Below are 27,000 nucleotides of genomic sequence, written 5' to 3' on the forward strand. Positions count from 1 at the left end.
CATATAAGTCTTAGGGCATAAGAAGACATTCATGATTAAAGGTCTTTGTATTACTATGCTATAACACTTTCTATTTCAAGCTTTGTGCATTTTCAGCATGCTTTAGCTATGTTTTATATTAAACTACTTAATGAGACTGAAGTAGCTCAATAACTTCTATTGTGAAGACATTATCATTTGAGGATACAAAAAGTAATCCTAAGGAAAAGGGTACTTGCAGTGCACGTCTTGTGTTTTTCACCACAGGCAGTAGTGTCTTCAGTCCTTCTTCTGATGCTCTATATTTTTTCAGCTCAAACTTCTCTTGAGCCTCCTCTGATATCAGCAGCACAAACACCAGAGCTGACCACTGTGTTGGTGAGAGTTCCTGGGTTGAGAGAGATCTGGAGTTCAGGAATTCCTGAATTTCTCTTGTGAGGGAGTTGTCTTTGAGCTCACTCAGGCAATGGAAGAGACTGATGGTCTTTTCAGAGGATTTATTCTTGTGGATCTTTCTCTTAATGTAGTTTACTGTGCTGTCCTCTCTTTTAATTTCAATGTCTGGCTGTAGAGTCTTGAGGAGCCTCTGATTGGACTCCAGTGAGAGGCCGAGGAGGAAGCGGAGGAAAAGATCCAGGTGTCCATTTTCACTTTTCATGGTCTTATTCACCGCTATCTTGAGAAGATCATCCAGTGTATGTTTAAACCTCCATCTTATTTTCTCCAGCAGGGTCTGGAGGAGTGGATTACATTTATCACTGAATGTGAGGAACACAAATACAGCAGCGAGGAACTCCTGGAAACTCAAATGCACAAAGCTGAAGATCTTTTCATCCTTTTTAAAGATTTGTGTGCAGACTCCAGAGTACACTACAGCTTCTTTGAGCTCAATGCCACACTCCCTCAGATCTTTCTCATAGAATATGAGTTGGCCTTTCTGTAACTGAAAAAAGGCTAACTTTCCAAGTTTCAGTATGCTCTCTGCTGGAAGTCTGCCTCTGTCTGATGATGGAACTGTACTGTCCTCGTTTTGGTCAGTGTTGTATTTCTCACTCTTTTGTCTTGTGTGAAACAGCAGGAAACGAGTGTACATTTCTGTGATCGTTGTGGGAGCATTCTTCATGTCTTTATCATTCTTCAACATTTCCTGAAGCACAGAGACAGAGATCCAACAGAAGACTGGTATGTGGCACAATATATGAAGACTTCTTGCCGTCTTAATGTGTGAGATGATTCTGCTGGCTTGATCCTGGTCTCTGATTCTCTTCCTGAAGTACTCCTCCTTCTGTAAATCATTAAATCCACGGATTTCTGTAACACGTGTAAAGTATTTGCGTGGTATCTGATTGACTGCTGCTGGTCGGGAAGTTATCCAGATGACAGCAGAGGGAAGTAGCACAGCTTTAATGAGGCTTGTTAGTAGTTTATCAAGTGTGGTCTTTTCTTTTACATTAGATACCTTCTTTTGACAGAAGTTCAGGGGAATTTTGCTTTCATCCAGTCCATCCAGAATCAAAGCCACTGTGTACTTCCTGTTAAAAACCTCCATTACATCTGCACTGCAGAGTTCAGGGTGAAAATAGAGTAACAGTTCTGAGAGGCTCTGCTGATCATCTCTAATCAAGTTCAGCTCCCGAAAAGGAAGGAACAGAATGAAATCTAAATCCTGGTTGCATCGGTCTTCAGCCCAGTCCAGAATAAACTTGTGTACAGAGGCTGTTTTCCCCACTCCAGCTATTCCCAATGTGAGTACTTTTGTGCCAAGCACATTTTGGTCAGACTGCACTTTGAAAATGTCAGTGAATTTGATTGACGTTTCTTCTGGTTTGGGAAAAAATGCCTCTATCTGTCTCACTTCATGCTGAGAGTTCACTCCTCCTGTGCAGCCCTCAATCACATACAGTTCCGTGAAAATGTCTTTCAAAGGTACATAATCTCCTTCCTGTGAAGTCCCCTCGTACAGGTTTGTAAATTTCTCCTTGAATTGCTTTTTCAGTATTATTCTGATATCATCTGTTGAAAAGTAAGACAAAAAAGTAAATTAGTATAGGAAATGATTGTGTCAGTATGTAAAAGCATGATAAGAAATAATTGAATGTGCTTTTCTCTGTGGATAAATTATTGTTTTTCTCCGAACAAAATTCATACCTTAACTTCAGTAAAATAGAAGGTATAGATAGCATACATGTGAATACTTTTACTCAAGTAATTGTTTTCTAAGAGTACATCTACTCAGAAATAGAAGTGTTGTTCTTTGTCCAGTCCTGTTGGGAGTACGTACACTTTATTTTAAAAGATTGGAAACACATTTTTTCTTAATCCATTTAAGCTACATTAAGATGCACATTGCTGACACAGACCATTTTATCCATATAGTGTTTGTTTGTGGATTTTGGTCTGATCATTATCTTCCAATTACAGATAAATTACAGACAAACACAAGCTAGCTAATAACTAATAACTCTCTTAATTGGAAATTTAAAAAAGTGAGATTTACAGAATTTAACCAGGCTCAAAAAGAATAAAACAAAATGCTACACAGACAGAGTAGAGAAAATTACTATTGCTCCTCTCCCTAAGTGTGAGTGTGCAGTTAAGATTACTCCATGATCACAACAGCCAACCCTGAAAGACTTCAGACAGACCCCAATGGTAACAGACATTACAACATTAGGGTTTGTAGACACCCTACAAACTGCAAAAACATTTGCAACAGGAAACATTTGGTGGAGGTGATGCTGCTAAAGAAGGAGCTACAGGTTATTAAATTCAAGAATCCACTTCTAGCTTGCAGGGTAGGTTTTTGTTCAATAGAAAATAGAAAATATGAATAATACAACTTTTTAACTGTTACCAGTTTAGTTAGATTGTGTTTGTCTATAATTGTAACTTGACAATTGGGAAAACCTTTCAAAGTCTTTTTGAACAGATTTCAACATGTGGATATCTTCATATCTTCGAGATATGTAGGTAATATAGATGAAGTCTATATTAAGTCAGTGATGAAGTCCATGGAGACCATGGACATGCAAGGATAGGCAATGGATGGAGCAGCCCTTGGGGTTTTGACCTAGGTGCCTTGTTGTGTGCACAGACCTCACATGCCTCAATGAAGGCACAAAGCTCCTTCTCCATACTATGCCACCAGAATTGCCTGCGTAAGATTTCCAGGGTCTGGGTCACCCCTGGATGGCCTGACAATGGGGAGGCATGTCCCCAGGATATGACTCATCCCCTGATAGCTGTGGCAATATACATCCTGCCAGCGGGGCCACCCCCGGGATCTGGTTCCTGTTGAAGAGCCAGGGGTTCCACAGGCAGTCCGAAGCTGGCTGCCAAGAAGGCATTTAGGACCATCTTCTGCAGTAGCTGCTCATGGCGCCCTATTGTGGCACCCTGGCTTTGCAAGGCTGTTTTAAACTGATCCAACTCTGCTGGGTTCATGTTGGTTACACCTTTCTGTTACAGAACCCAGGACCCAGGTGCAAAATAACTCAATATACAGCCATTAATGTCTTAACCACCAGGAACAAAAGTGAGTACACCTCTTAATGAAAGTTCCTGAAGTGTCAATATTTTGTGTGGCCACCATTATTTTCCAGAACTGCCTTAACTCTCCTGGGCATGGAGCTTACCAGAGCTTCACAGGTTGCCACTGGAATGCTTTTCCACTCCTCCATGACAACGTCACAGAGCTGGCGGATGTTCAAGACTTTGCGCTTCTCCACCTTCTGCCTGAGGATGCCCCAAAGATGTTCTATTGGATTTAGGTCTGGAGACATGTCTTCAGCAAACTGTTTGCTGGCTTTCTTGTGTACAGCTTTCAGAAGAGGATTCCTTCTGGGGTGACAGCCATGCAGACCAATTTGATGTAGTGTGCGACGTATGGTCTGAGCACTGACAGGCTGACACCCCCACTTCTTCAATCTCTGCAGCAATGCTGACAGCACTTATCTGCTGATGCGCCTATCTTTCAAAGAAAGCGTTTGGATGTGACGCTGAGCACGTTTACTCAGATTTTTTGGATGACCAATGCGAGGTCTGTTCTGAGTAGACCCTGCTCTTTTAAAATGCTGGGTGATTTTGGCCACTGTGCTGCAGCTCAGTTTCAGGGTGTTGGCAATCTTCTTGTAGCCTTGGCCATCTTCATGTAGCCCAACAATTCGTCTTTTAAGATCCTCAGAGAGTTCTTTGCCATGAGGTGCCATGTTGGACCTTTCAGTGACCAGTATGAGAGAGTGTGAGAGCTGTACTACAAAATTGAACACACCTGCTCCCTATGCACACCTAAGACCTAGTAACACTAATGAGTCACATGACATTTTGGAGGGAAAAAGGCAAGCAGTGCTCAATTTGGAGATTTAGGGGTGTAGTCTCTTAGGGGTGTACTCACTTTTGTTGCTGGTGGTTTAGACATTAATGGCTGTATATTGAGTTATTTTGAGTGAAGAATAATTTTACATTGTTATATAAGCTGCACACAGACGACTTTTCATTGTGTCAAAGTGTCATTTTGTCAGTGTTGTCCCATGAAAAGATACTTAAATATCTGCAGAAATGTGAGGGGTGTACTCACTGTACACTGTACATCATAAAGTTATAAGCTGAAATTGCATGTATTAGGAATGGTTGAGATTGATGGTGTCACTACCTGCTGTGAGAGCACTGACTGAGATGCCACTCTGAGCTGCAGAGGAGGAAACTGCTGCACTCACATCAGCTGACTCTAAAAACACATGCAAAAAATTATGAAGAAAATAAAATACTAGATCATTTGTTGCACATGAAATCAGGCATTTTATTTTATGTGTGTTATTTGTGGAGAGAAGCTGCTGAGGATATATCATTTATAGCACCAAACTGACAACTGTGAGGTGTTGAATAACAGTATAATAACAGTTTTGTGTAAGAATATACAGTCAGGTCCACTTTTACATGCATGTAATTTAACAAACTAACGATTAACAGTTTTTAACAATTCTTTTTAGTATGTGGAAGCAAAGCCTTTGCAGCAATTGGCTGCCTGATGTCTTGAACCTAAGAACATCACCATGGGGGTTCCTCCCCTAAGATTCTTTGCCAGGTCTTTATTTAGTTGCTGCTTGTTTGTGGGTCTCTAGTCTACCTTTTACACAAACATTCCCGGTGTGTACAGGACTCCTAACCTCCAACAGAATAATCTACTGAAATCATTAGCATTAGAATTATAATTTATCTATTAAACACAGTTTTTTGACCATGTGACCATATGTATATAACACAAACTCCGCCCAGTATACCTTGATGATAGGCTGTACCCACTTCTTAACAGTAGTTTTCACAAAATACAATGTGTGAGAAGTGTAGCAGCAGTACATACATTTTTTTATATATTGAAATGGTTACTCCCCAAGTGAATATGAAATAAGCTGCAATACCTCTACTGAGTTTAGTCTTCAGTTCCTCAGCCAGTTGGTTCTGGTTTATCTTCTTCAGGATGGTCAGTGTGATCTCTACAGCTCCACTGATTCCATATGTCTCCACCATCTTATCCACAGTGTATTCTCTGTCTGCTTTCTCCAGCAGACCCCTCGGGATATGGTCAAAACCTTCCACACCATTCGTCAGGTGACGCATAAATGAATTTCGGTCCTTTTCCAGCAAGTCCCAAAGAGTTTTTAATAATTCTTCTGGAACATTCACCATCTCGCATTACTACACACAAAGAATGATGCATTCAAGATTAATAGCGGGTTCAAGACACTAAAGTAGGGAGTTGTGAAAGCATGCACTGGGATTCTTCTCACTGGGAACCAATTACTCCTTTGGAAACTACGTCTAAAAATAGTTGTTTGTGAACTTTAGGAAACAAATTACGTGTTTAACCGTTTCACTCTCTTTTGACTACAGCGTTTTTTAGCTTTTCCTTTTGTTTTTTTTTGGTCCATTCAGACTTTGGATATTGTGTTTGTACTGACCGTTTTTGTCTCTGGTTTTCCCATTTTTCTTACTGTCACACCTTGCTTACTGGTGAAAGTAGTTGTGCCCCAACAGGTAGTGAGTAGTGTTAAAGGAGTGATGGCAAACTGCAGTGCAAGTGTTTTTTATTAGGTAATAGGTACCAAAACAAAGAAAAAAAACAATTCTATTTACAAAAGAAGCAAAAGAAGCCAAAAAAAGGCTCCTCAACACAAACATTGATTCAACCTATAGCCAACCATTCTTCTCACCAACTTGAAATTAGCTCTTAAATAGGCTAACACTGTTCTACTTAACACAGCCAAAACCAAGTATTTTCCTCTGCAGGGTAATACAACAATGACCTAGTTGTAATATCACAGTACATTAAAGAAACACAGAATGCCAAAACAAAAAAGTACAAAATAATTACTGGCCACAACATAGGTCATAGCCCAATATAATCAACACAGTCAAAAGGATAGAAAATAATAATGAAAACATTGGGAACCTCAAAAACTTGGATCATACATTACATGGTATGATCCAAAATGGGCCTACTGAGCATGCCTCATTTAAGGGCAGCCAAAAGTGAGTTTTGGCCCTTTGCTGGACAAGAAAGGAAAACAAAATGGAGCAAAGGAGAGCATGTAAGTAATATTTGATTGACTGTTGCTAGTTTAAAAATGTATATCCAAGTAGCATACTTAAACTGTTAAATGTGATATGATCCATGTTGTACAGACTGTCATGTAAACTTATTGGGGAAAATTAGCATTAACTGTGACTCTTTACTGCCATCAATCAGTCTTCTCAGCCTTGATCAAATCCAGTGCCATAGGCAACTTCATACACAAGGAGCTAGTAAACCAACTAGACACGTCTGTCAACCAATGGACCCCAATGGGTTAGGAGACGTTTATCATCTGACCATTTTTAACTGGGAGGTTAGGAGAGGTGAGGTTGTGTGTTTTTCATCTTTCTTCTTGTCTTTGTTTTAGATCCTGGAGGCCCTATATGACCTTGGATCAGGAGTGGTGATTTCCATTTGTTCTAAACATTTAACCTTTAAAATCTGTCAGTTCTTTCAATTATATGTTATGACCTTTAGGCCTTAAATGGTGAAAAAGTTTAAGGAAAACAGTATGTGAAACTGAACTTCAACGTTTAGACACAGTGTTATTAACCCACACAAAAACAGATACACGTATGTATGTATGTATGTATGTATGTAAGTAAGTATGTATACACACTACTCACAAAGTTTAAAAATAGCCCTATTCTAAACTGTTCTAAAAAATCTTCTAAAAATGTTTTAGTATGTTTTAGTAGTTTTTGTACAACTTCAGTTGAACATCAGTTAGAAAACATCAAGCTGTGCAAAAAGTACTAAAACACTGTCTTGTTTTAGTACTTTATAGAGTCTTCATTACACTAATGGTTGCAACTAACATCTGCAATTCCCCTCATGGGATCAAAAAAGTATTTCTCTAACAAGGAGCTTAATGGCAAAATTTACAACCAGTGTTTAATCCCTGAATCGACCAATACATTTCCTGGGTCAATTAGGTATGGTATTTAAACATGCTCTTCACATTTTGACATCATGAGACCAAGACAACACCTAACGATTGATCAGCAGTACCTCGCCATTGCAAAACTTTAAACAGGATGTTCTCAGACGGAAGTGGCCACTGAGCTTGGAGTGTCACAGAGTGTCATCAGCAGGTTGCAACAGAGGTACAGAGAAACTGGAAGAGCGAACATGCCACACTGATGACCGCTTCATTGTGAACAGTGCCCTGCGGAACCAGACGATGAATGCCACACAACTCCATGTACATTTAAGGGAAGTGAGAGTGCAGTTCACTGATAAAAGTCAATTCACACTGAGCAGAAAAGATGGCCGCCAACAATGTTGGAGATGTCAAGAAGAACATCAGCCCCTGTTTTCACCAGAGGAGTCTTTGGTGGTGGTGGTGTTAGTGTGGACAGGTGTGTCTAGTCAATACAGAACTGTCCTACACTTTGTGAATGGTACAGTGACAGGTCCATGCTACTTGAAAAACATTATTAATTCAGTCATTGTGCCTCTGCACAGGCCTAATTTCATCTTCATGGACGACAATGCTCCTGAATGACCTGAATCCCATTGAAAACCCCCAGGATCAGCTGGGTTGCCGTGTAGATCTTCGTAACTCTGTACCCTAGAACCTCAATGACCTGAGGGCTGCCCTTTAAGAAGAGTGGGATGCCAAGCCTCAGCAGACTATAAGTCGACTTGTGAACAACATGAGATGTCGTTGTCAAGCTGTAAAACCTTAGCATTGTCTTGCTGAAATATGCAACGCCTTCCCTGACTTGTCTAGATGAAAGCATATGTTGCCCACATCCATAAGCACTAATGCAAGCCCATAAAATCAGAGATGCAGGCTTTTAAGCTGTCCACTGACAACTAGCTAGTCAGTTCCTCTTTTCTCCGCTGATCTTCAGCTCATTTCAGCTGGTAGCTGCAGCGTGTATGTGCTACAGATCAGGAGATCTGCCCTCCTGCTTACAAATGAGGGATCTGAGAATGTCTAAAAGCTGAAGGGCAGAATAGTGTCTGACTGTGAAGTAGATAACAATGCTATAATACAGCTCCAACGTTTAGGAATATGCTGGAACAGAAATGCTGATACATTCTCCAAACGTTCAGCACCATTTCTGATTGAGACCCAAACCAACATTCAACTCACTGGTTAAAACACCAAAGCATTTCAGCTGCATTTCAACGTTATATCGACGTCATATTCACGAGCAACATCTCACATTATTTTTATGTTGAAGTCTGGTTGTGTTTAGATCAGGTGACGTCTAGACCAGAATCCAACCAAAACACACAGAGGTCAGATCAACGTTGTGTATCCACTGTCTGAGTTCACTTAAAGAATCGACTCCTACAGACACACATGTGTTTCTCCAGCACAGTGATCTTCTACATGATCCGGTTTAAACAGTTAATGAACTTACAGTGTGAATCCAGAGCGCTGAGATCTGCTCTCTTCTCTCCTTCTGGAAAGAAGCAGCTCAGAATTTCTTTCACTTTCACTTCAGTCACCTGACCTAATCCAGCACCCAGCCTACACCACCCTCTAGTGGAGAGACCTCCACACACCACAGTCTGTACACACTGCTACTGTAGACAGTCTCTCTCTCTCTTACACACACACACACACACACAGTGAGGTCACAACCATTCCAGCTCAGCTCCGTGCAGCGGCTCCCTCATATGATCAGAAATATAATAAAAATATTTTCATTAGTTTGAGCTGTTTTGATAATATAATATAATGTAATATTGACCATAATTAATAAACACCACGTTGTAAATTAATATGCACATTTTCCTCTGATTTTCCTAAATCAGTAAATGAGTATAGTCAGTATAATTCCATAAGTCATCAACCATAGAATATAAATCTAATTTTATTGAACAAACCTCCCAATTAGAACTATTTTATTTCAAATAAATAAAAACTCTAAATACACTGTTCCTAATTATCTGAACAGAGTTTTAAAACATTTTATAGGTTGATTTGTTGGTCATTTGTTGATTTGCAGCATTAAGAGTCACATTTACTGAAATCAGAAGCCTACAGGCCAAGTTTCATGTTAACATAGGACCCTTCTCTGAGATCAGCTTCACAATTCTTACATCCATTGAACTTTGGTTTTTGGAGGGTTTCTGCTTGAACTTCTTTGCAGGATGTCAGAAAAGCCCCCATGTGTTTGATGTAAACTGCTGTGGAAGGCACGCTTCTTTTTTTTGTACCATGGAAGAAAGTGTGGTCAGTCAGAAACTCTATAGACTTTGCCCTCAGAGACCCTAAAGGGGCTTATCAGCTCTCTCCCCATGATTCCGTCCCAAAACAGGTACGTCTGGGTCCACTGAAACCGGTTCTGCTTGTGAGCTCTGATTAGTGGTGGCCGATTAGTAGGCTTATGCACAACTGCAAGCCTCTGGAGGATCCTACACCTTGAGGTTCCAGAGGATGGAGGATCCTACACCGTGGGGCTCCAGAGGCACCAGCTTCAAATACCTGTTTGCTTTGTAATGGCATTTTAGCAGCTGCTCTCTTAATCCAGTGAATTAGAATCTGAAAAAGACCAAAACCACGAATAAGAGGAAAATAGTTCATGTGAGTCCTGATCTATTTTAAAAAGAAGAAGAAAAAACAAACAACAAACAACAAACAACAAACATGTGTCTGATCCTCGCTGCTTCTACCAAGTGTTTTAATCAGAGCTGGATTATTTCCTCTGCCTGAGACTCAAACCATCATCGAATCCTACAAATATGTGTCCCATTGATTTCTTCAGAGCAGGTTCAGGAGACGCGGATCCAGTCAAGATCATTTGTTTCTGGGAGTAAATTCACGTCTAAATTTATAGCTTTGGGATTCAGACTTTAGCGGCTTTTACTTTCAAACCCTTTTTATCTTCATCACTTTGATGTAGAATCTTTCATGTTGAGGGTGGAGGGTGTTTCCTACTCCGCTACACCTTTCCGTACCGTTTTTAACCTCCAAAGATGTCTCGACTGGACTAAAATATTCTCTCAGGAGTGAGTAAAAAGTCAAATAATAAATATGTATAAAATTGATTCTTTTCTTTTAAAGATGCTAAATACCATATTAATAATACAAAACATGCTATATATGTTTAATCAGTGCAGTTAAACACATCTTTGTTTACATGATAAATATGGATATGGAATAATACAATGTTTTTTATCCACATCAAGAAATCACTAAACTCCTCAGTGTGGAAATAACGAGTCAACATCTCAAAGGGATTTTTGGAAAAAAGAAGATTCTTCACCCGTCAGATCATCTCGCAGCTGGTCATCATTTTTTCAGGATTCTCATTACAAATCCATCCGGCTGGTCAGTAACTCCAAACTCCAGATGGATGGTTTTGTGAAGGAGGGTCTTGCATTCGTCCGGAACTCTGAACCACTTTTGTTTGAACACATCTAGGAAACGCACCGGCACACATTCCACACAGGTGAGCTGACTTTGTGATGGATGGTCAGTTGTCCAGCCCTCACACTGTTGCTTATTCCACTCTCTGATCATATCATTAAGAGCTCGTGCGCAGATCGTTTCCTAAAGCTTTGATATTTTTGTTATTTTATCATTTCTTGGTTCCCTGTTTCACTCTCCAGACATGTTTCAGAAACTTTCTCTTTTTCTTCTTCTTCTTGTCGACCAATCTCCTCATCCTTCATCATCATCATCATCATCATCATCATCATCATCAACCTCCGACTCTTTAACATCCACAGTTTCTACGTTCTCAGATCTGTCGCTCAGCCTGGTTTCATCATCATCGCTCCTGGAGGATGGCAGGTTTCTCATCTTTATGTTTATCACATCGTCCTCTGAACTTTCCTCGTCTGTAAGGGGAGAACCGACCCGACTTTCAGTGCCGTTTTGCTTCTCGCTTAGTGAAGGTGAGGACAACCTCCCCCGTTTGTTGTTTTTAAACTCATCGTCGTCCTGGTCGTTGTGACTGGTCAGCAGTGCTCTGACCCAGGTACGTCACAGTCAATGCAGGTGCACTTGTCGCTCGCTGGTGACAGAGAAAGAAAAGTGTTGAAAGGATCGGACGTGATTACTGTGATTTGAATGGTCAAACATAAGTCATCTCTTACAGATGAACTATGGAAGCTGATGAAGGTAAAAACTGCTCTTGTTCAGTAAAATGACCAGAGACCATTTTCCTCAAAGTCTTCAATCTGGCGTCGTTTGAACAATCTACCAGAAAAGCTGGAAACTGGTCTTCTTTTCTCCAGCCTGATGTTTTGTTTCACATCATCCCTTTTATCATGTTCATCCCCCCGAAAGTTTTACCCTCGAAACGACATTTTCAGACACGATTTCCTCTCTGATAACGAACAACCAGTATTCCAGGGAAACGTTGCAGGACTTGCAGTATCTTCAGCTGTAGGCTTGAGATCCTCTACGACCATTTGCTCCCGCAGCTTTTTAGGCCTCAGGGAAACGGGCACTTTGTGTAAAGGCAGGTTTTTCTGAACGTGTTCTTCGTTTCCTTGGTGAAAGTAGTCCGATCCATTCAAGATCCTCCTTGGGAAGTTGTCTGGAATCCATACTGAGTTTCCTCACAGTGTGTGTGGGTTTGGATGCTGCTGTTTTGCTGGTGATGTGTGGAAGAGCTTACGATTATGTTCTTATCACGTTTTACAGAAAGAGAACTGTTTACACACACACACACACACACACACACACACACACACACACACACACACACCCCTTACTTTCCTCAAACCCAAACAGCAAACCATACAAAAGGGTTTTTAGTGCAGCTGTAACACACACACACACACACACACACTCACACACACACACTCTCACACACACACACACACACGGGAAAACTGTGGGAAAATTCACGTGTGACAGAGAGCAACAGCGGGTTTATGGAAATCTATACTGTATTGTGTTTCTTGTAAACTTCAAAGCATAACAATGTAATGGACTCCTACATCCTATAATTCCCACGTGACGTCACATTCCCACGTCTTTTTGGCAAGTGGAACTTCTTACTACTGATAGTACTCTGATACTCTGGTGCAGTCAGAACAACCTGGAGCTGAACACACTCAAGACTGTAGAGATGTCCTGGTAAAGTCTATGAACACTGTGTTTACTATTGTACTGCTGTTCTCTGTATGTTGTGTATGGTCTGTAAATTATATGTAGAGTAGCTGCATACTGTTAACACTAGAGAGACACTAACAGCCGGAAACCAGTTTCTTGTGTGTGAACATACTTGTCCACAGTGTGGTGGAAGTGTAGTGCCTTCTAGTGCTTTGTTAACGTGGTGCAGTGATTAATCCAGGGTTCCCACAGACCCTTTAAAAGTCTTACAGGTGGATCAAATAAATCAAATCAAATAAATAAATCAACATCAAATAAATGTTAAAAGACCTAAATTCTACTTTCCTTTTATTTGATGCAGTACTGCTACTACTACTACTACTAATATATAGGGTTAGAGAACCTATTAATCTCACCACAATCTACACTGAGACATTTTTAGAGCACAGATGATTCCAGCAGCATAAATGGTAATAAAAGGATATATTCATTTCTCATACAGAAATATTTATTAATTATAAATAAATATAATTAATAAATAAATATAACTTCATTATAATGTTTCTCTTTTTTAACCCTCCCTTTACCCTTCAATCCCCAGCAATTTAAACCTCCAGATGTTTGTTGATTACTGAAATAGTCCCCCACCCACTCCCCCACCCACTCCCCTTATACATCCAGAATACCTGTTACGCAACTTTGGAGATACGAGCACATCACCATAAAATCTCATTGATTGAAAATGAAAATAGAATTATTTGTGGTGTTTAAATGGCTTTATCTTAGTTCTAAATAGTTTTTTGGTAATCTAAAACATTTATAATGAAAAATATTTAATGTTTTCGAGAATAGTAATGTGTTATGTTTGGGGTTTATTTGACCCTAGAAAAAAACAAATACAAATTCAAACCAGGATGTTATCTATAAAAGAAAACCTCATCATCATTAGATATAATCATTAGACCAGTAATGAACACATAATAGTTATTTTCTTTAAAATACACCTATAAGTAAGAACAAACACACAGTCTCTCTCTCTCACACACACACACTCACACGGGTTATTCTATCTTACACAGACTCACTGAGGAACCATAAAAATAAACCCCAATCCCTGCATAGAGGGGTTGAGTGAATGTGGTGTTGATTGTGTGTAAGTGTATGAGTGTGTGTGTATCAGAGGAGACGCTGTAGAAGGACAGAGTGCCGGCCGGACAGTCCACATACACTCCTACTCTCCTACAGCTGGAGGGAGGAGGAGGGAGATCAGTTCTGTTATTATTGTGATGAACAGAGAAACCTTCATCAGAGCAGATCAGACTCCAGGACTCTTCATTCTGTCCAAACCAGCAGTCTGATCTCCCTCCTTTCCTGCTGATGGTTTTATAAGTCAGAGCTACAGCAGCTCCTCCTCCGCTCCACTCAGCCTCCCAGTAACAGTGTCCAGTCAGACTTTCTCTACTCATCACCTGCCACCACCCATCAAACCTCTCTGGATGATCAGGATACGACTGCAGCTCCTCTCCACACACCACCTTTCTGTTCCCCTCACTCAGAGAGAGACGTGTGTGTGCTGTGTTTGGGTCCAGTGTGAGATCACAGCCGTCTGAACACAAGAAGAGACATTAGAGGAGGAGCACTGCACTGATAGAGTGTGTGTGTGTGTGTGTGTGTGTGTGTGTGTGTGTATGTGTGTGTGTGTGAACTTACATTTCTTTAGTCCAGTTTTGATTCTGATCTTCCCTTCATGTTCCACTCTAAACACACACACACACACACACACACACACACACACACACACACAGAGAGAGAGATCAGGACAGTGTTAATTGTTAACATAGTTAATCCTCTACAAAGGTGCAATGGGGAATTGTGTTTGGCTGGGTGTATTTATACCTTGCCACAGAGGTGGGTCTGGTCAGCGTTGATTACCACTTGGAGATCTTTGCTCCAGCTCCACCAGCTTTCCTACTGTGCTGGCCAGGCCCCCTGCTGGTGGCTGACGCTACAAGCTGCCCGCTTACAGTACCGCCCCCCCACTAGGGGCGGCACCGGACGGCCCCAAACCAACCGCACGATAACACCTGAAGTCACTGATCTGCGTTGGATCCAGGATCTGGTGTGCCAGAACCTAGGAACACCCCTCAGGCCCATTGCGCTCCCAGTCAACCAGATACTGGGTCCCAGGACAGTGTATGCTGGAGCACCCCCCATCATGCGTGGGGGAGGGGGCCGGACCTGAGGCACAGGGGCCACACATATGAACGGACGCAGGCAGGACACATGGAAGGTGGGATGTACCTTTATACTTGCGGGTAGTTGCAGCTGGAAGGAGACCGGGTTTACTTGCTAAACTATCTTGAAGGGCCCCACAGACCTAGGGGACAGTTTGTGCGAGACACCTTGCAGCAGGAGGTCTCGGGTGGACAGTAGTGTGGCCCGAGCCTTCTGCCAGGTCCTACGACATCAATGGACGAGCTGCACAGCAGAAGGAACCCCCACCTCCATCTCTTTTTCTGCAAACAAGGGGGAGAGTACCCAAATTGGCACTCGAAGGGAGACATACCCAGGGACGAGTGCCAAAGCGTGTTGTGAGCATACTCCGCCCAGGGCAGTTGATCCACCCAAGAGGCTGGGTTCCCTGTGTTCAAGCAGCGGAGCAGCTGGCTAAGGTTTGTTCGTTCGGCCTGCCCGCTCGATTCAGGGTGGAAACCTGAAGTAAGGCTGACTGTGGCACCCATCAACCAGCAGAAAGCCCTCCAAAACTGGCTGACGAATTGGGGTCCTCGATCCGACACAAGGTTGCAAGGCATTGCATGCACCCTTACCATGTGCTGCAAGAGCAGTCCTGCTGTCTCTTGGGTCGAGGGGAGCTTGGGCAATGCCACACACTTGCATGCCTTGGAAAAACGGTCCACAACCCCATTATAATCATGTTGCCTTTGGATGGTGGAAGACACATCACAAAGTCCAGGGACACATAGGACCAAGGACGAGTCGGAGTGCCTACTCTTATAATTGTAGCAGTCATTAGGACTGAGAGGTTTTCATATGGTTTTAAGTCTATATAATCTTCAATAATATTGATCAGGACAACATATTTCTAATCCAGTTCTACTCACAGACCCCCTAGCAGAATGTAAATAGACTGAATGTGTTTACTCGTGTAAATCTGCCTCCAAAGTGCATGCCTCTTTATTCTGCACGCATTCAATCAGATCAGTGTGTAGAATACCTGAGTGTGGTGAGTGTGCAGTGTGGATCCTCCAGTCTGGCAGACAGCAGCTTCACTCCTGACTCTCCTGGGTGGTTGTAGGTCAGATCCAGTTCTTTCAGGTGGGAGGGGTTTGAACTCAGAGCTGTAGCCAGAGAAGAACAGCCTTTCTCTGTGACCATACAACCAGACACTCTGCAGAGAGAGAGAGAGAGAGAATGAGAGAGAGAGAGAGAGAGAGAGAGAGATGATACACTTTAGTATCAAATAGAGAGTTTCTGGCAAACCAAGAGTCTCCTTAAAAATCAACAGCACTCTTTAGTATAAAGACTTTTATTATTAATTTTAATGACACTAAAAAAAATATATTATTATGATTATTATTATGATTATTATTGGTAATAATACTACTACTACTACTACTACTACTACTACTACTACTAATAATAATAATAATAATAATAATAATAATTAAAATAAATAAATTCTTACTAAAACACAAAATAGTCCCAAAACTCTCCAACAGTGATGTACTGTTTGTCTATTACTTAGTGTATGTAAATATTGCCTATTTACATGCACTATATAAGGAATAGTAGGTTTAAAATAAATAGCCACACCTCCACCCCTTGCTTTCCTGTCTGCTCTGTAAAGATTATAATCAGTTAGAGATACTTCATCACAGCTTGTTTTATCCAGGATTCAGTCACTATAATTAAATCTGGATCAGAATGTGATTTTAAAATGTACAAGTGATCCAGTTTATCCAGCTGAGGAAGACTCCTGATGTTTAAATGAATTATGCCTATACCTTTTCTGTGTTTACAGCTTGTGGGGTCTGTTGCAGCTATAGAGACATGAATGAAAGTACATGAGCAGGGTTAAAGGAAAGAGAGGAAATACTGATATAGTGATAGAAAACATGCTAACTATTATACAGAAAGCTCCAGTTCCACATGCTGATCCATTTTACTATCACCAACATGGACATGCAGCTCACCCATTACTCAGGAGCAGATTATAAAGAGTTAAAGGAGACTAAGAAAAAGCCTCTGATTGGATCACAGATGAGCTGTTAGGTCAGACTGGGTTCATTAAACACTATAAAACCAGTTTTAATTTCAGAATGTGTTGTGAGGTCAGAGTGAGTAATCATACATATCACTACACACTGAATGTTCAGTAGAGTCCAAAGGTTCTGATTAATGTGTTTATGAGGAAGAAAGACCTCATCAGAAATCTTTCTAGACAATCTAAAGACAACTGCAGACATTAGAGAGTTGGTCTTTGTTCGGTTAGTGAACTCTGACCTTCACTAGAAACTTCATCTTGGATATTGATATAAAAACATCTTAGTAAAGCTCTGAATCTCACATCTTCACATTTATCATTTCAGAATGAACTGACAGAAACACTGACCTGAGAATCTGCAGTTTACAGTGTGAACTCTTCAGTCCAGCAGAGAGCAGCTCCACTCCTGAATCCTGCAGGTCATTGTTACTGAGGTCCAGCTCTTTCAGGGAGGAGTTTTCCACCTTTAAAACTAATCCCAAAGCTTCACACGTCTTTACTCCAAGATTACATGAAGCCAGTCTGAAATATGAAGAATGAACACAACAGATTTAATTTGAGAATACACTTAAAGGGAAAGCGATACATTTTTGACGGTACAAAATAAACGGTAAATAATGTGTTAGCCTAAAGCTAATGTAGGAGAGTACTGGATTATATGCATCAAACATTTCAGGAAGTTTGTGAGTTAAACCAGATGACCACCCCAACCTGCTGACACAAACACCTCCTCCTTCGGAGGGCACTGGGTCCTAGCTCGTCAGTAAAACTGTCATTATTGTCATTTTTGTTCACAAAAATCGTCTTTTGTACAAAAATCGTCTCTCTGATAGGAAACCTTCTTGAAGAAACAGTAACCTTTTAACACACCCAAGAAACCAACACATTTTATGCCCAAGAGTGCTATCGTGGAGCCAAGAAAAACTATACTCAAATAAAGAAGCCACGTGTCTGTACTAGATGCTGACCCAGATAATAATGCATTCGTCCTTCTTTTCAATAATCTCTGCACTATATCCTCTTTATGTATCTCATGTATGTATGTGAACTTTAAGCCACCAAAATTTTACTTGAGAAATACGTATTTTGTATAAAAAGTTTGTCTAGTCTTTCTTTTGTTCGTCTTGTTTAGTTTTCATGTTAGATTTTGTTAGATTTCTAACGAACACCAGCCAATCGAACCTTTGAACAAGTCTACATGAAACTGTCACATCCTGCCTAAGGAAGACTCAAGCATCCATATCAGTCGTGTTGCTCCACCTGAACAGAGCCTGTGAATGCTGCTCTACCACACAGGATGGCTTCCCTACTGGTCTGATCAGAGGTGCAACAGCATTCCTCAGGGAGCTGTTCCTTCTACCGGCAACAAGCAGCGAAAGTAAGCGGGAAGAGGGTGATCGGTCACCTCGAAGACTAGTCTCGACTTGACCTTCTGTCTAGAGCCGACCTAAGGGTCTCTCTTCAAAGCTTTTTGAGTAATAAATAATTGAGTAATAAAATAAAAAAAATCAATGACCCGAACATTCAGTAATTAATTAATAATTCTTGGTTCATTAAAGCGCTTCCATTTCTGCTGCAATGTGTTTATGAGAAAGAAAGACCTCATCAGAAATCTTTCTAGACAATCTAAAGACGACTGAAGACGTTAGAGAGTTCGTCCTTGTTCGGTTAGTGAACTCTGACCTTCACTAGAAACTTCATCTTGTATATTGATATTAAAACATCTTAGTAAAGCTCTGAATCTCACATCTTCACATTTATCATTTCAGAATGAACTGACAGAAACACTGACCTGAGAATCTGCAGTTTACAGTGTGAATTCTTCAGTCCAGCAGAGAGCAGCTCCACTCCTGAATCCTGCAGGTCATTGTTACTGAGGTCCAGCTCTTTCAGGGAGGAGTTTTCCACCTTTAAAACTGATCCCAGAGCTTCACACGTCTCTACTCCAAGATTACATGAAGCCAGTCTGAAAAATAAAGAATAAACAGATTTTAGTGGTGTTATGAAATGCCTGAAAATTATTCATATTATTGGCTCTCCTTAACTAGACACCCAATGAACGACTAGAACAGCAACACTATTTCCAATCTTCTCTGTTCACTTATTATCACCATTAATTCATTTCTCTCTTAAAGAGACAGTAACTGAAACAGATCTGAAAAAAGTTAATAGGTATATCTTCTCATATATATCAGCCTATTAGGCTGAATCTTAATTTTCAACTGGGCAACAGAAATAACACACACACACACACACACACACACACTCTCTCTCTCACATACAGGATAATTCATACTAATGTGATTCACTGTAAACTGGTTCTAATCATCAGCAGTTCATTAAAAACTGTAGAGACGCCTGAAGGAAAATACTCACACAGCTCTTCTGGATGCTTTGACTACTGGCAGCAGCCTCAGAAGACACTCCTCTGATAGTTCATATTTACTGAGGTCAAACTCCTCCAGCTCTTCTTCTGAGTTCAGCAACACAAACACCAGAGCTGACCACTGAGCAGGAGAGAGCCTGGCCTGATGAAGATGACGGTCACCACCTCTGTTCAGGTATTTCTGCACTTCCTGCACTAGAGAGTGATCATTCAGTTCATTCAAACAGTGGAACAGATTGATGGATTTCTCTGGAGAGATGTTCTCCTCAATCTTCTCCTTGATGTATTTGACTGTTTCCTCGTTGCTGTGAGAGCTCCTCTCTGTCGGTGTCAGTATGACTCGTAAGAGAGTCTGATTAGACTCCAGTGAGAGACCAAGAAGGAAACGAAGGAACAGGTCCAGGTGTCCACTCTCACTCTGTAAGGCTTTGTCCACTGCACTGTTGAAGAAGTCAGTCATCGTTGATCTGCTGAAAATCATGGAGAGTTTACTGGTTGGCTGTTCAATGATTTGCTGATTTGGAACCTTTCTGTTGAGAAACGCATATAAAGCAGCAAGGAACTCCTGAACGCTCAGATGTACAAAGCTGAAGACCTTCCCCAGGTGCAGTTCATGCTCCTCTCTGAAGATCTGGGTGCACACTCCTGAGTACACTGACACTTCTCTAATATCAATGCCACTCTCTCTTAAGTCTTCCTCATAGAAGATCAGGTTTCCTTTCTCGAGCTGCTGGAAAGCCAGTTTCCCCAGAGCCTGAATACTTTCTCTAGTCTGCTGAGGATCAAGGTCACTACCTCCACTGTACTTCTGGCTCTTGTGTTTGATCTGGAAGATCAGGAAGTGTGTAAACATCTGCGTCAGGGTTTTGGGGGTTTCTCCACTCTCAGCTTCACTCAGCATTCTCTCTAGAACAGTGGCTGCAATCCAGCAGAAGACCGGTATGTGGCACATGATGTAGAGGCTTCTTGAAGACCTGATGTGTGTGAAGACTTTGCTGGCCTGGTCCTGATCACTGATCCTCTTCCTGAAGTACTCCTGTTTCTGAGGGTCACTGAAACCCCGCACTTCTGTTACCTGATCAACACACTCAGGAGGGATCTGACTGACCGCTGCTGGTCGAGAGGTGATCCAGAGGAGAGCAGAGGGAAGCAGATTCCCCTTGATGAGGTTCGTCAGCAGAACATCCACTGAGGTCTTTTCTTCTATATCCACCAAGTTCTCATTGTTCTTGAAATCTAGAGGCAGTCGACACTCATCCAGACCATCAAAGATGAACATGATCTTGTAGCTCTTAAAATGTCTGGGTTTTAAATCTTTTGTTTCTGGGAAGAAGCTCTGAAGAAGATTCACCAGACTGAGCTTCTTCTCCTTCATCAGATTCAGCTCTCTAAAAGGAAGTGGAAATATGAAGAGAACGTCCTGATTTACTTCTCCTTCAGCCCAGTCCAGAATGAACTTCTGCACAGAGACTGTTTTTCCAATTCCAGCAACTCATTTAGTCAGTACGGTTCTGATGGGCTGGTTCTGTTCTGGTAATGGTTTAAAGATGTCACTGCACTTGATTGGTGTCTCCTGTGCTGCCCTTTTCCTGGATGCAGCTTCAATCTGCTTCACCTCATGTTCCTGATTGACCTCTCCACCCCCTCCCTCTGTGATGTAAAGCTCTGTGTAGATCTCATTCAGAAGTGCTGAGTTTCCATGGCCTGAGATTCCTTCGTTAATTCTCTGACATTTATCCCTCAGTTTGGATTTGAGCTTTCGGTGACAAGATGGGGCCAATTCTGATACCAGCGGAAGACAATAGAAACATGTGATCAGCTGTGATCCTGCATTAAAGACCCCTGTGTAGAACAACTCTGTGATACAGTGAATAAATCATTTAAAAATAAAGATTGTAGTGTGTTGTTTCTGTAGCAGCTGTAGAGCTCTTAGAGCTGTTAATGGTATTTCTACAAAATCAGTAAGTGTTAGGTTTAAGGACTACAGTTGATGCTGTGATACATTATCCTATAATTACAAAATCCAATGAAGTATTGATTTTTATTCCCTTTGAAAAGCGGGACTTCACTGAGGAATACATTAGCACTCAGGTTGGGAACCATGGTCATGACCCAGAACTCTTACTGCTCGCTAGTGTGTTAGCGAGGTCTGTCTGCTTCATGTTCCTCAGGATCTGCAGTGTGATCTCCAGCACCCCCTCTCTCCCCCCTCTCTGATCATCCTCATCCTCCTCCTCTCTCTCAGAGCATGCTGGGTAATCTGGACTCAGGAGCTTCTTGAATGTGTTCAGCTCCTTCTCCACTAGAGAGATAAATTTCTGCTGCAGCTCCTGATTAAGAACAAACATCAGAGAATCACTAAAGCTGCACCATTACAGAGAGAGATGATCTGAACACAGAACAATCTGCTAAACAGAAGAGAGACACTGATCTGAGGAGTGGAGGAGTTCTGGATGCTGTGATTCTGTAATGTGTAAAAGGACTTAAACATCATGTTACTGAACAGCATCTTAAAGTATTATTATGAACACTGTTACAGTTAGAATACACCAGCAACTGAAGGAGACTGAATTATGATTAGCAAAACTTTAAAGCAGATTTAAACTGAGAAATGAAAGAAATCAGGGAGATCCTCATCATGTGACTGGTTTAGGACTGACCTTGAATATATGCTCCAGTTTTTCTCTGTGAATCTTCTTCTTCTGGACGCTGTGGACGAATAGAAAACCCACACTGTGATCTCCATGAATTAATCAGCTGATATAGCAGCTTACATCTGCACTCACCACCAACAATCAAACACAAGTGATATTGACAGAACATAAAAGTGAAGAGTATTAATAAAATAAAGAATAACAGACAATAACAGATCAAATTAAAAGACTGAACTTCAGTAAAAGCTGAATTAAACCCACACATTTCCAAATGTTTCTTAAAGGTGAAAACAGAGCTTGACCGTCTACTAATGTAAACAAAGACGACTTCACAAAGATACATGTGTGTTTTGGTAGCGGAGCTTTCTGTCTCTGACTTCAGTTTTCAGACGTAGCAAATCTATCATTTCTTGGGTTTATTCAGGATAAAAATGTCTGAAAGTTGTGAATGTGTTTGTTTGAGTCATTACTCGTCTGGTAAGAGCTCTGAAAAGAACTAAATCTGAGTGGAATTCTGTAAAATTTCATCCATTTGTAAATCTAACTGAACACACAGCTGCCTGACTGAACACCCATCTGTTCATTACATTATAACCCATATACCATTGACCCAAAGCCCACTTTGACTGTCCTGCTTATATCACTGATATCACCTGCTTATACTAACTGTCCTATTTCTATGAGAAACTGTAAGGTTTGGATGTGAAACACTGGTGTGTAATTTCATGCACAGCTGCCTCATTTATGATCTAAGTTAATGACTGGCTCTGACTCTCAGTAGCTCTGTTTACATGCAGAGATTTTCACCAATCTGAATAAGAGTTCATTCTGATTGTAGAGAACGACTGAACTGTTTATATGAACATTAAACATCCTCACATCACCCAACACCTCCCACCCCATCCCATCCCTGTAGTACCCATCAAAATACCCCCACTCTTCTCTCCAACACGTCCCCCTACTGTCTCTATATATAGATATGTGTGTAATTGTCCACCCTATAGCTGATATTGTAATGTAGGGTGTAGAACCGACTCTGTGAGCTCGTTTAGTGATCTAGAACATTGTTCAGGTCAGTTAGTCTAATCTAGGACCTGTCTCACCATCACACCCAGCTGTGTACACTGATCATTAAATACAGAGAAACTCAGAACCTCACACTGAGCTCCTGTGTGGAAATCACTGAAAATCTCTGAGGCTTTGATGTTTCACTCACTTTGGGTCAGAGGTCACAGCTTCACTGCTGAAATCAGGAAAATTCCCCATGGACTGGTCACTTTTCATAGACACACAGCTGGGCTCTGGAGAAACTGCTCTCTGTGTTTCAGTCCTGTTAACATTAAACACAGTGAAAACTCCAGCATTTACACACTGAACTCCAACACACACCACATCTTTAAGAAAGCTCAGGAACACATTTGAAGAGCTTCACTCTCAGAACAGTAGTTTACTGAGTGCAGTGATGTACCCAGAATCAGAGCTTCCTCCTCCACTGCTGAAGTGTAGAAGCTTCTCCATGGACCGGTCACTCTTCATAGACACAGCGCTGGGGGCTGGAGATGCTGCTCTCTTCACCCTGAAAACAGTTGATTCATGATGATCCATGATGAGAGTAAAGTGTGGAGTAATGACTTCCTTTACTAAAACTCCTTCAGCTTCAACATGAGGGACATAAACACTCTCTCCTTCTCCTGGTTCTTCAGATGAAGTGCTGATATGAGGATACTCACTCTGGGGCACTTCCTCCACTGCTGGAGATAAGAGGCTCCATCATGGAGCTGTTCCTCTTCCAACACACACTGCTGGACACTGGAGATGCTGCTCTCTGAGAACAGATCATTTACAACAGATTCACTGTAAGAACAGCTGTAACAGCCCTCCCCCAGGTCAATCTCATGTCTCTGCCCATGGACCCAAATAGGAGCCGGGATTCTTGAAGTCCCGGGCACTTCGGCTGACTTCACTTGTTAACCTCATACACAACACCTCGGACTGTGGCTTTATAAGCCCTTGCACACTTTGACGTGAATTAGCTCTGTTACAGCCTCTGCATTACTGTGTGTAATACAGATGGTCTGCTCAAGGGAAAAGCACCCTAGTCTTAGCGCTTCCTGTCCTCCCCTGTTTGCGGGACCCTTGACACTTTATTTTGCCTTGTACCCCTGGTCTGTTTTGCATTCCCTGGCTTAGTGTTTTTCTCCCTGTTTAGCCAAAGCTCAGCTTCATGTTTTTGTTCATTGAACAACTAAAGCTCAACTTTGTGTATTTGCTGGTTATCTGCTGTTTGATTATTAAAGCCTTGCATCATCCATCCCTGCAAGTGTTTCCTTGTTTTCACTGCCACACTTGACCCGGCATGACAACCAGCTGCCGTTCAAATCTTGAACTAATTAATTATAATATATAATTAATTTATTATATTTTCAAAACAGTAAACCTTTCATAGAAATACACAAAGCTTAATGGGATAAATCCTATTACTGTACAGTTAGGATACAGTTACCCCTACAAAAAAGGTGAAAACCTATAAATAAACCTTTATTTAAAGAATCCTTATTTAAATAACCCTTTATTTCTCTCTCTCAGGCACATTTTACAACTTGATGGTAAAGGAATTAGACAAGGAGTCTGCAATAAGGTCTTTGAGCCCATGTTTTGCACATTTTGGTTTTCTTTTTACTGTAAGAAGTCCAGAATATACTGTATGTTTCTGAAAGAATATCCAAATTTACTGTTTAATAAACAGAAATAATACTCAATTTAACCCCACTGCAGTAAACACAAATCACACTGTCAGTGCTCCCTCATCGACAGCTGTGCACATGCATTTATTGACAAGCTGAAAGATACAGAACCAGCAAAGACTATATCTTCAGACTTCTAGGCTTGTTCCAAATCAAAATAGTTTCTGAAAAAGTTCTGAAACATGCCTCAGATCATGGTCCAGACCAAAGGACCAAAATTTGGTCCAACCAAAAGAGGTAATCTTGGACTGGATCAAACTAAATCATGATTTGTTTACCGTGTGAAAAAAGCAATTACAGGAAGTTTAGGCAGGCTATGAACTTTCCTCTATAAGGAGAAAAACCTGCTGGAGCACATTTCAGTTTTGTTCAGAAGTGTGGTTTAAGGTTACCACACAGCAGCAGCATGGACGAGGGGCAGAGTAAGCTGTGGTGCAATAAAAGTGTTTAATTGTAGAAATTTACTGAAATCACTAAAATTTCTAACATAAAATGTTTACTGAGGAATCAGGATTATTATATTAATTGGCCGAACTGGATTTACAGTGGAATATCACTGGAAAATGATAATAAGGGTTTGTGTGTTTGTTGTTTACAGCTTGGTCTTGTTAAGCACTACAAGTTCTATTGAAATGATTCAAGAAGTGTAACTGGCAGCTGCCTGACAGTCCAGGCTGTGACTGCTTTAGAGTCTAGTGGGTGTGCAGTTAAGAAATTTATCGAAATTCCAGATATTGAAACATTTTAGCCGGAAACAAAGAGATGGCACTTACTATTTCAGTTTGAAAAACCTGAAAAATGTTGAAAGGTTTGCAGAAACAGACAGGACTTAAAAAATCTAATTCTGCCCTGTCCAAAACAGCACAGCATTATTTGGCTTGTGAGAGAGAAAAGATTTACAGACTTTTTTTCTTGTTCTCTACTTTTGTCACATTACTCTATCAGTAAAAGAATGGTGGATAAACTATACATGTTTCTATAGACGGCCTTCAGGATGATCAGAATTATGATCTCTATGGAAACATTAACATAAACCCGGTCCTCACACTCTGCGGTTGTTGCATAAAGGAGTAATATTAGTTTGTATTGGTATATATTTATAAACTTATAATCATGGGGTTAACCATTAAAAATGTGTATTATGTTTTATAAGTATTATGTATTTTTGTTTATGTTTAAAAGTAAAAATGTTTATTATGAGATAAAAAACATTTTCCACAGGCATTTTTCTCCAACATTGAAGAACGTCCTGAAAAGCTGCATTTCTGTCTTGTAAAATCCAAAGTACACACTTCAACAACACTGCAAGTATAATGAAGAATATATTTGTTTAGTATGAAGACTATTCATTCGTATTAGTATTTAAAATATTATTCCTACCTTTATATTTCTGAATTCTGCTGTATGAACAAAGCAGACAGTGCTCTGTGTTGAAATGCAATAACCTTCATCAACTGAAAGTGTTTCTGAGTTGTGTTTTTATGATCAGATTACAGTGGGTGTTGTTCCCTGACCAGTGTTGTTGAAACAGGTTAGTCTGGGTTCAGGTTCTGTTGTTACTTTCACTTACTGAATGTTTTCAGGTGTTTCAGGCATATTGACACAAACAAAAGAACACAGTCTCCATCTAGTGGCCATTTCTAAAACCATAGTTTACACTTCTATACATGTATGACCATATAGACTCTGTGGCCCTCAGTTTGTATCAAGTCTGATTTGCGTTTTTTTAAATGCTTAGGAGTTCATCTAAGTCTCACATCAGTATACCATCCTCAATTTAACAAACAGCGTGAGCGAGTTGACTGGGCTGATGTCTCACCACATTTCAGTGTATCCTGGGCTATAAACCAACACTCATGCCCTGGATTGCCAATCCGTCTGATGTTTCTGCCATAGACAGTGTCCTGTAGTCAGCAGGGGTGTGAGGAGATGCAGCAATGCATCAAACAGATTTTGCAGAGACATAAGAGACCCTGTTTTTCTTCCAGGGGAATGGGTTTGGCAATCAACCAGGGACTTTGGGTTTGGAACTTTCTGCCTAGCTATATTGGTCCTTTTAAGGTTAATTTTGGCATCTCCATCAATGTTCCTGATGTAAAGGTGAAGTTGTCGAATTGGGCCCTGTCTGCAAGATATACTTCTGCAACTGGGGCAAGTTGAGCCACAGCATTTCTAGACACTCTTTCTTTCTAAAAATCTCTGGTCATTGTCGCACCTCTTTTTGTTACATTCAGTAGTATTCTGTATCTTCTCTTCTGTATCTACTAACCCTGGACATTGTTTGCCACATGAAACGATTAAGAAAAATAGAAATTAATACAATTAATAGAAAAGTAATACAATTACAGAA

The 27,000-nt window shown here is 40.8% G+C and overlaps 3 protein-coding genes across 3 annotated transcripts in view; all 3 read right to left on the reverse strand.

Moving 5' to 3' along the window:
* LOC140570027 (NACHT, LRR and PYD domains-containing protein 12-like) overlaps positions 1–20,994 on the reverse strand; it is a 39,076-nt gene extending 18,082 nt beyond the window's left edge. The window contains exons 1-3 of the mRNA XM_072692588.1: positions 19,243–20,994; positions 18,659–18,832; positions 17,215–17,388 (exon numbers count right to left, since the gene is read on the reverse strand). Of these exons, the coding sequence (XP_072548689.1) occupies positions 17,215–17,388; positions 18,659–18,832; positions 19,243–20,627 (1,733 nt within the window). The 5' untranslated portion in view covers positions 20,628–20,994. The remainder of the gene's footprint in view (positions 1–17,214; positions 17,389–18,658; positions 18,833–19,242) is intronic.
* On the reverse strand, positions 128–8,973 carry LOC140570898 (NLR family CARD domain-containing protein 3-like). Its single transcript, XM_072692644.1, has 4 exons — positions 8,929–8,973; positions 5,397–5,673; positions 4,631–4,705; positions 128–1,992 (listed from the first exon to the last, which is right to left on the reverse strand). Exons 2-4 carry the CDS (start codon positions 5,662–5,664, stop codon positions 128–130), a joined length of 2,208 nt encoding a protein of 735 aa, XP_072548745.1. The 5' UTR covers positions 5,665–5,673; positions 8,929–8,973.
* Positions 20,745–23,304, reverse strand: LOC140559805 (uncharacterized; the record flags this gene model as incomplete). Its single annotated transcript, XM_072683497.1, has 4 exons — positions 20,745–21,034; positions 21,378–21,582; positions 21,913–21,961; positions 23,123–23,304. Coding segments are annotated over 4 exons (726 nt in total), but the record flags the coding sequence as incomplete, so codon positions are not given.
* Positions 23,305–27,000: the final 3,696 nt, after the last annotated feature.

This window comes from Salminus brasiliensis, chromosome 1 (assembly GCF_030463535.1).
Source record: "Salminus brasiliensis chromosome 1, fSalBra1.hap2, whole genome shotgun sequence".
In the NCBI taxonomy this organism is placed as follows: Eukaryota; Metazoa; Chordata; class Actinopteri; order Characiformes; family Bryconidae; genus Salminus; species Salminus brasiliensis.

Excerpts from the sequence above, each read along its gene's own strand:
- LOC140570898 (XM_072692644.1), bottom strand. The coding sequence starts at position 5,664 with ATGGTGAATGTTCCAGAAGAATTATTAAAAACTCTTTGGGACTTGCTG. Across the intron at positions 4,706-5,396 it reads GAAGACTAAACTCAGTAGAG|AGTCAGCTGATGTGAGTGCA; the intron begins GTATTGCAGCTT and ends ATGTGTTTTTAG. Across the intron at positions 1,993-4,630 it reads AGTCAGTGCTCTCACAGCAG|ATGATATCAGAATAATACTG; the intron begins GTAGTGACACCA and ends ACTTTTCAACAG.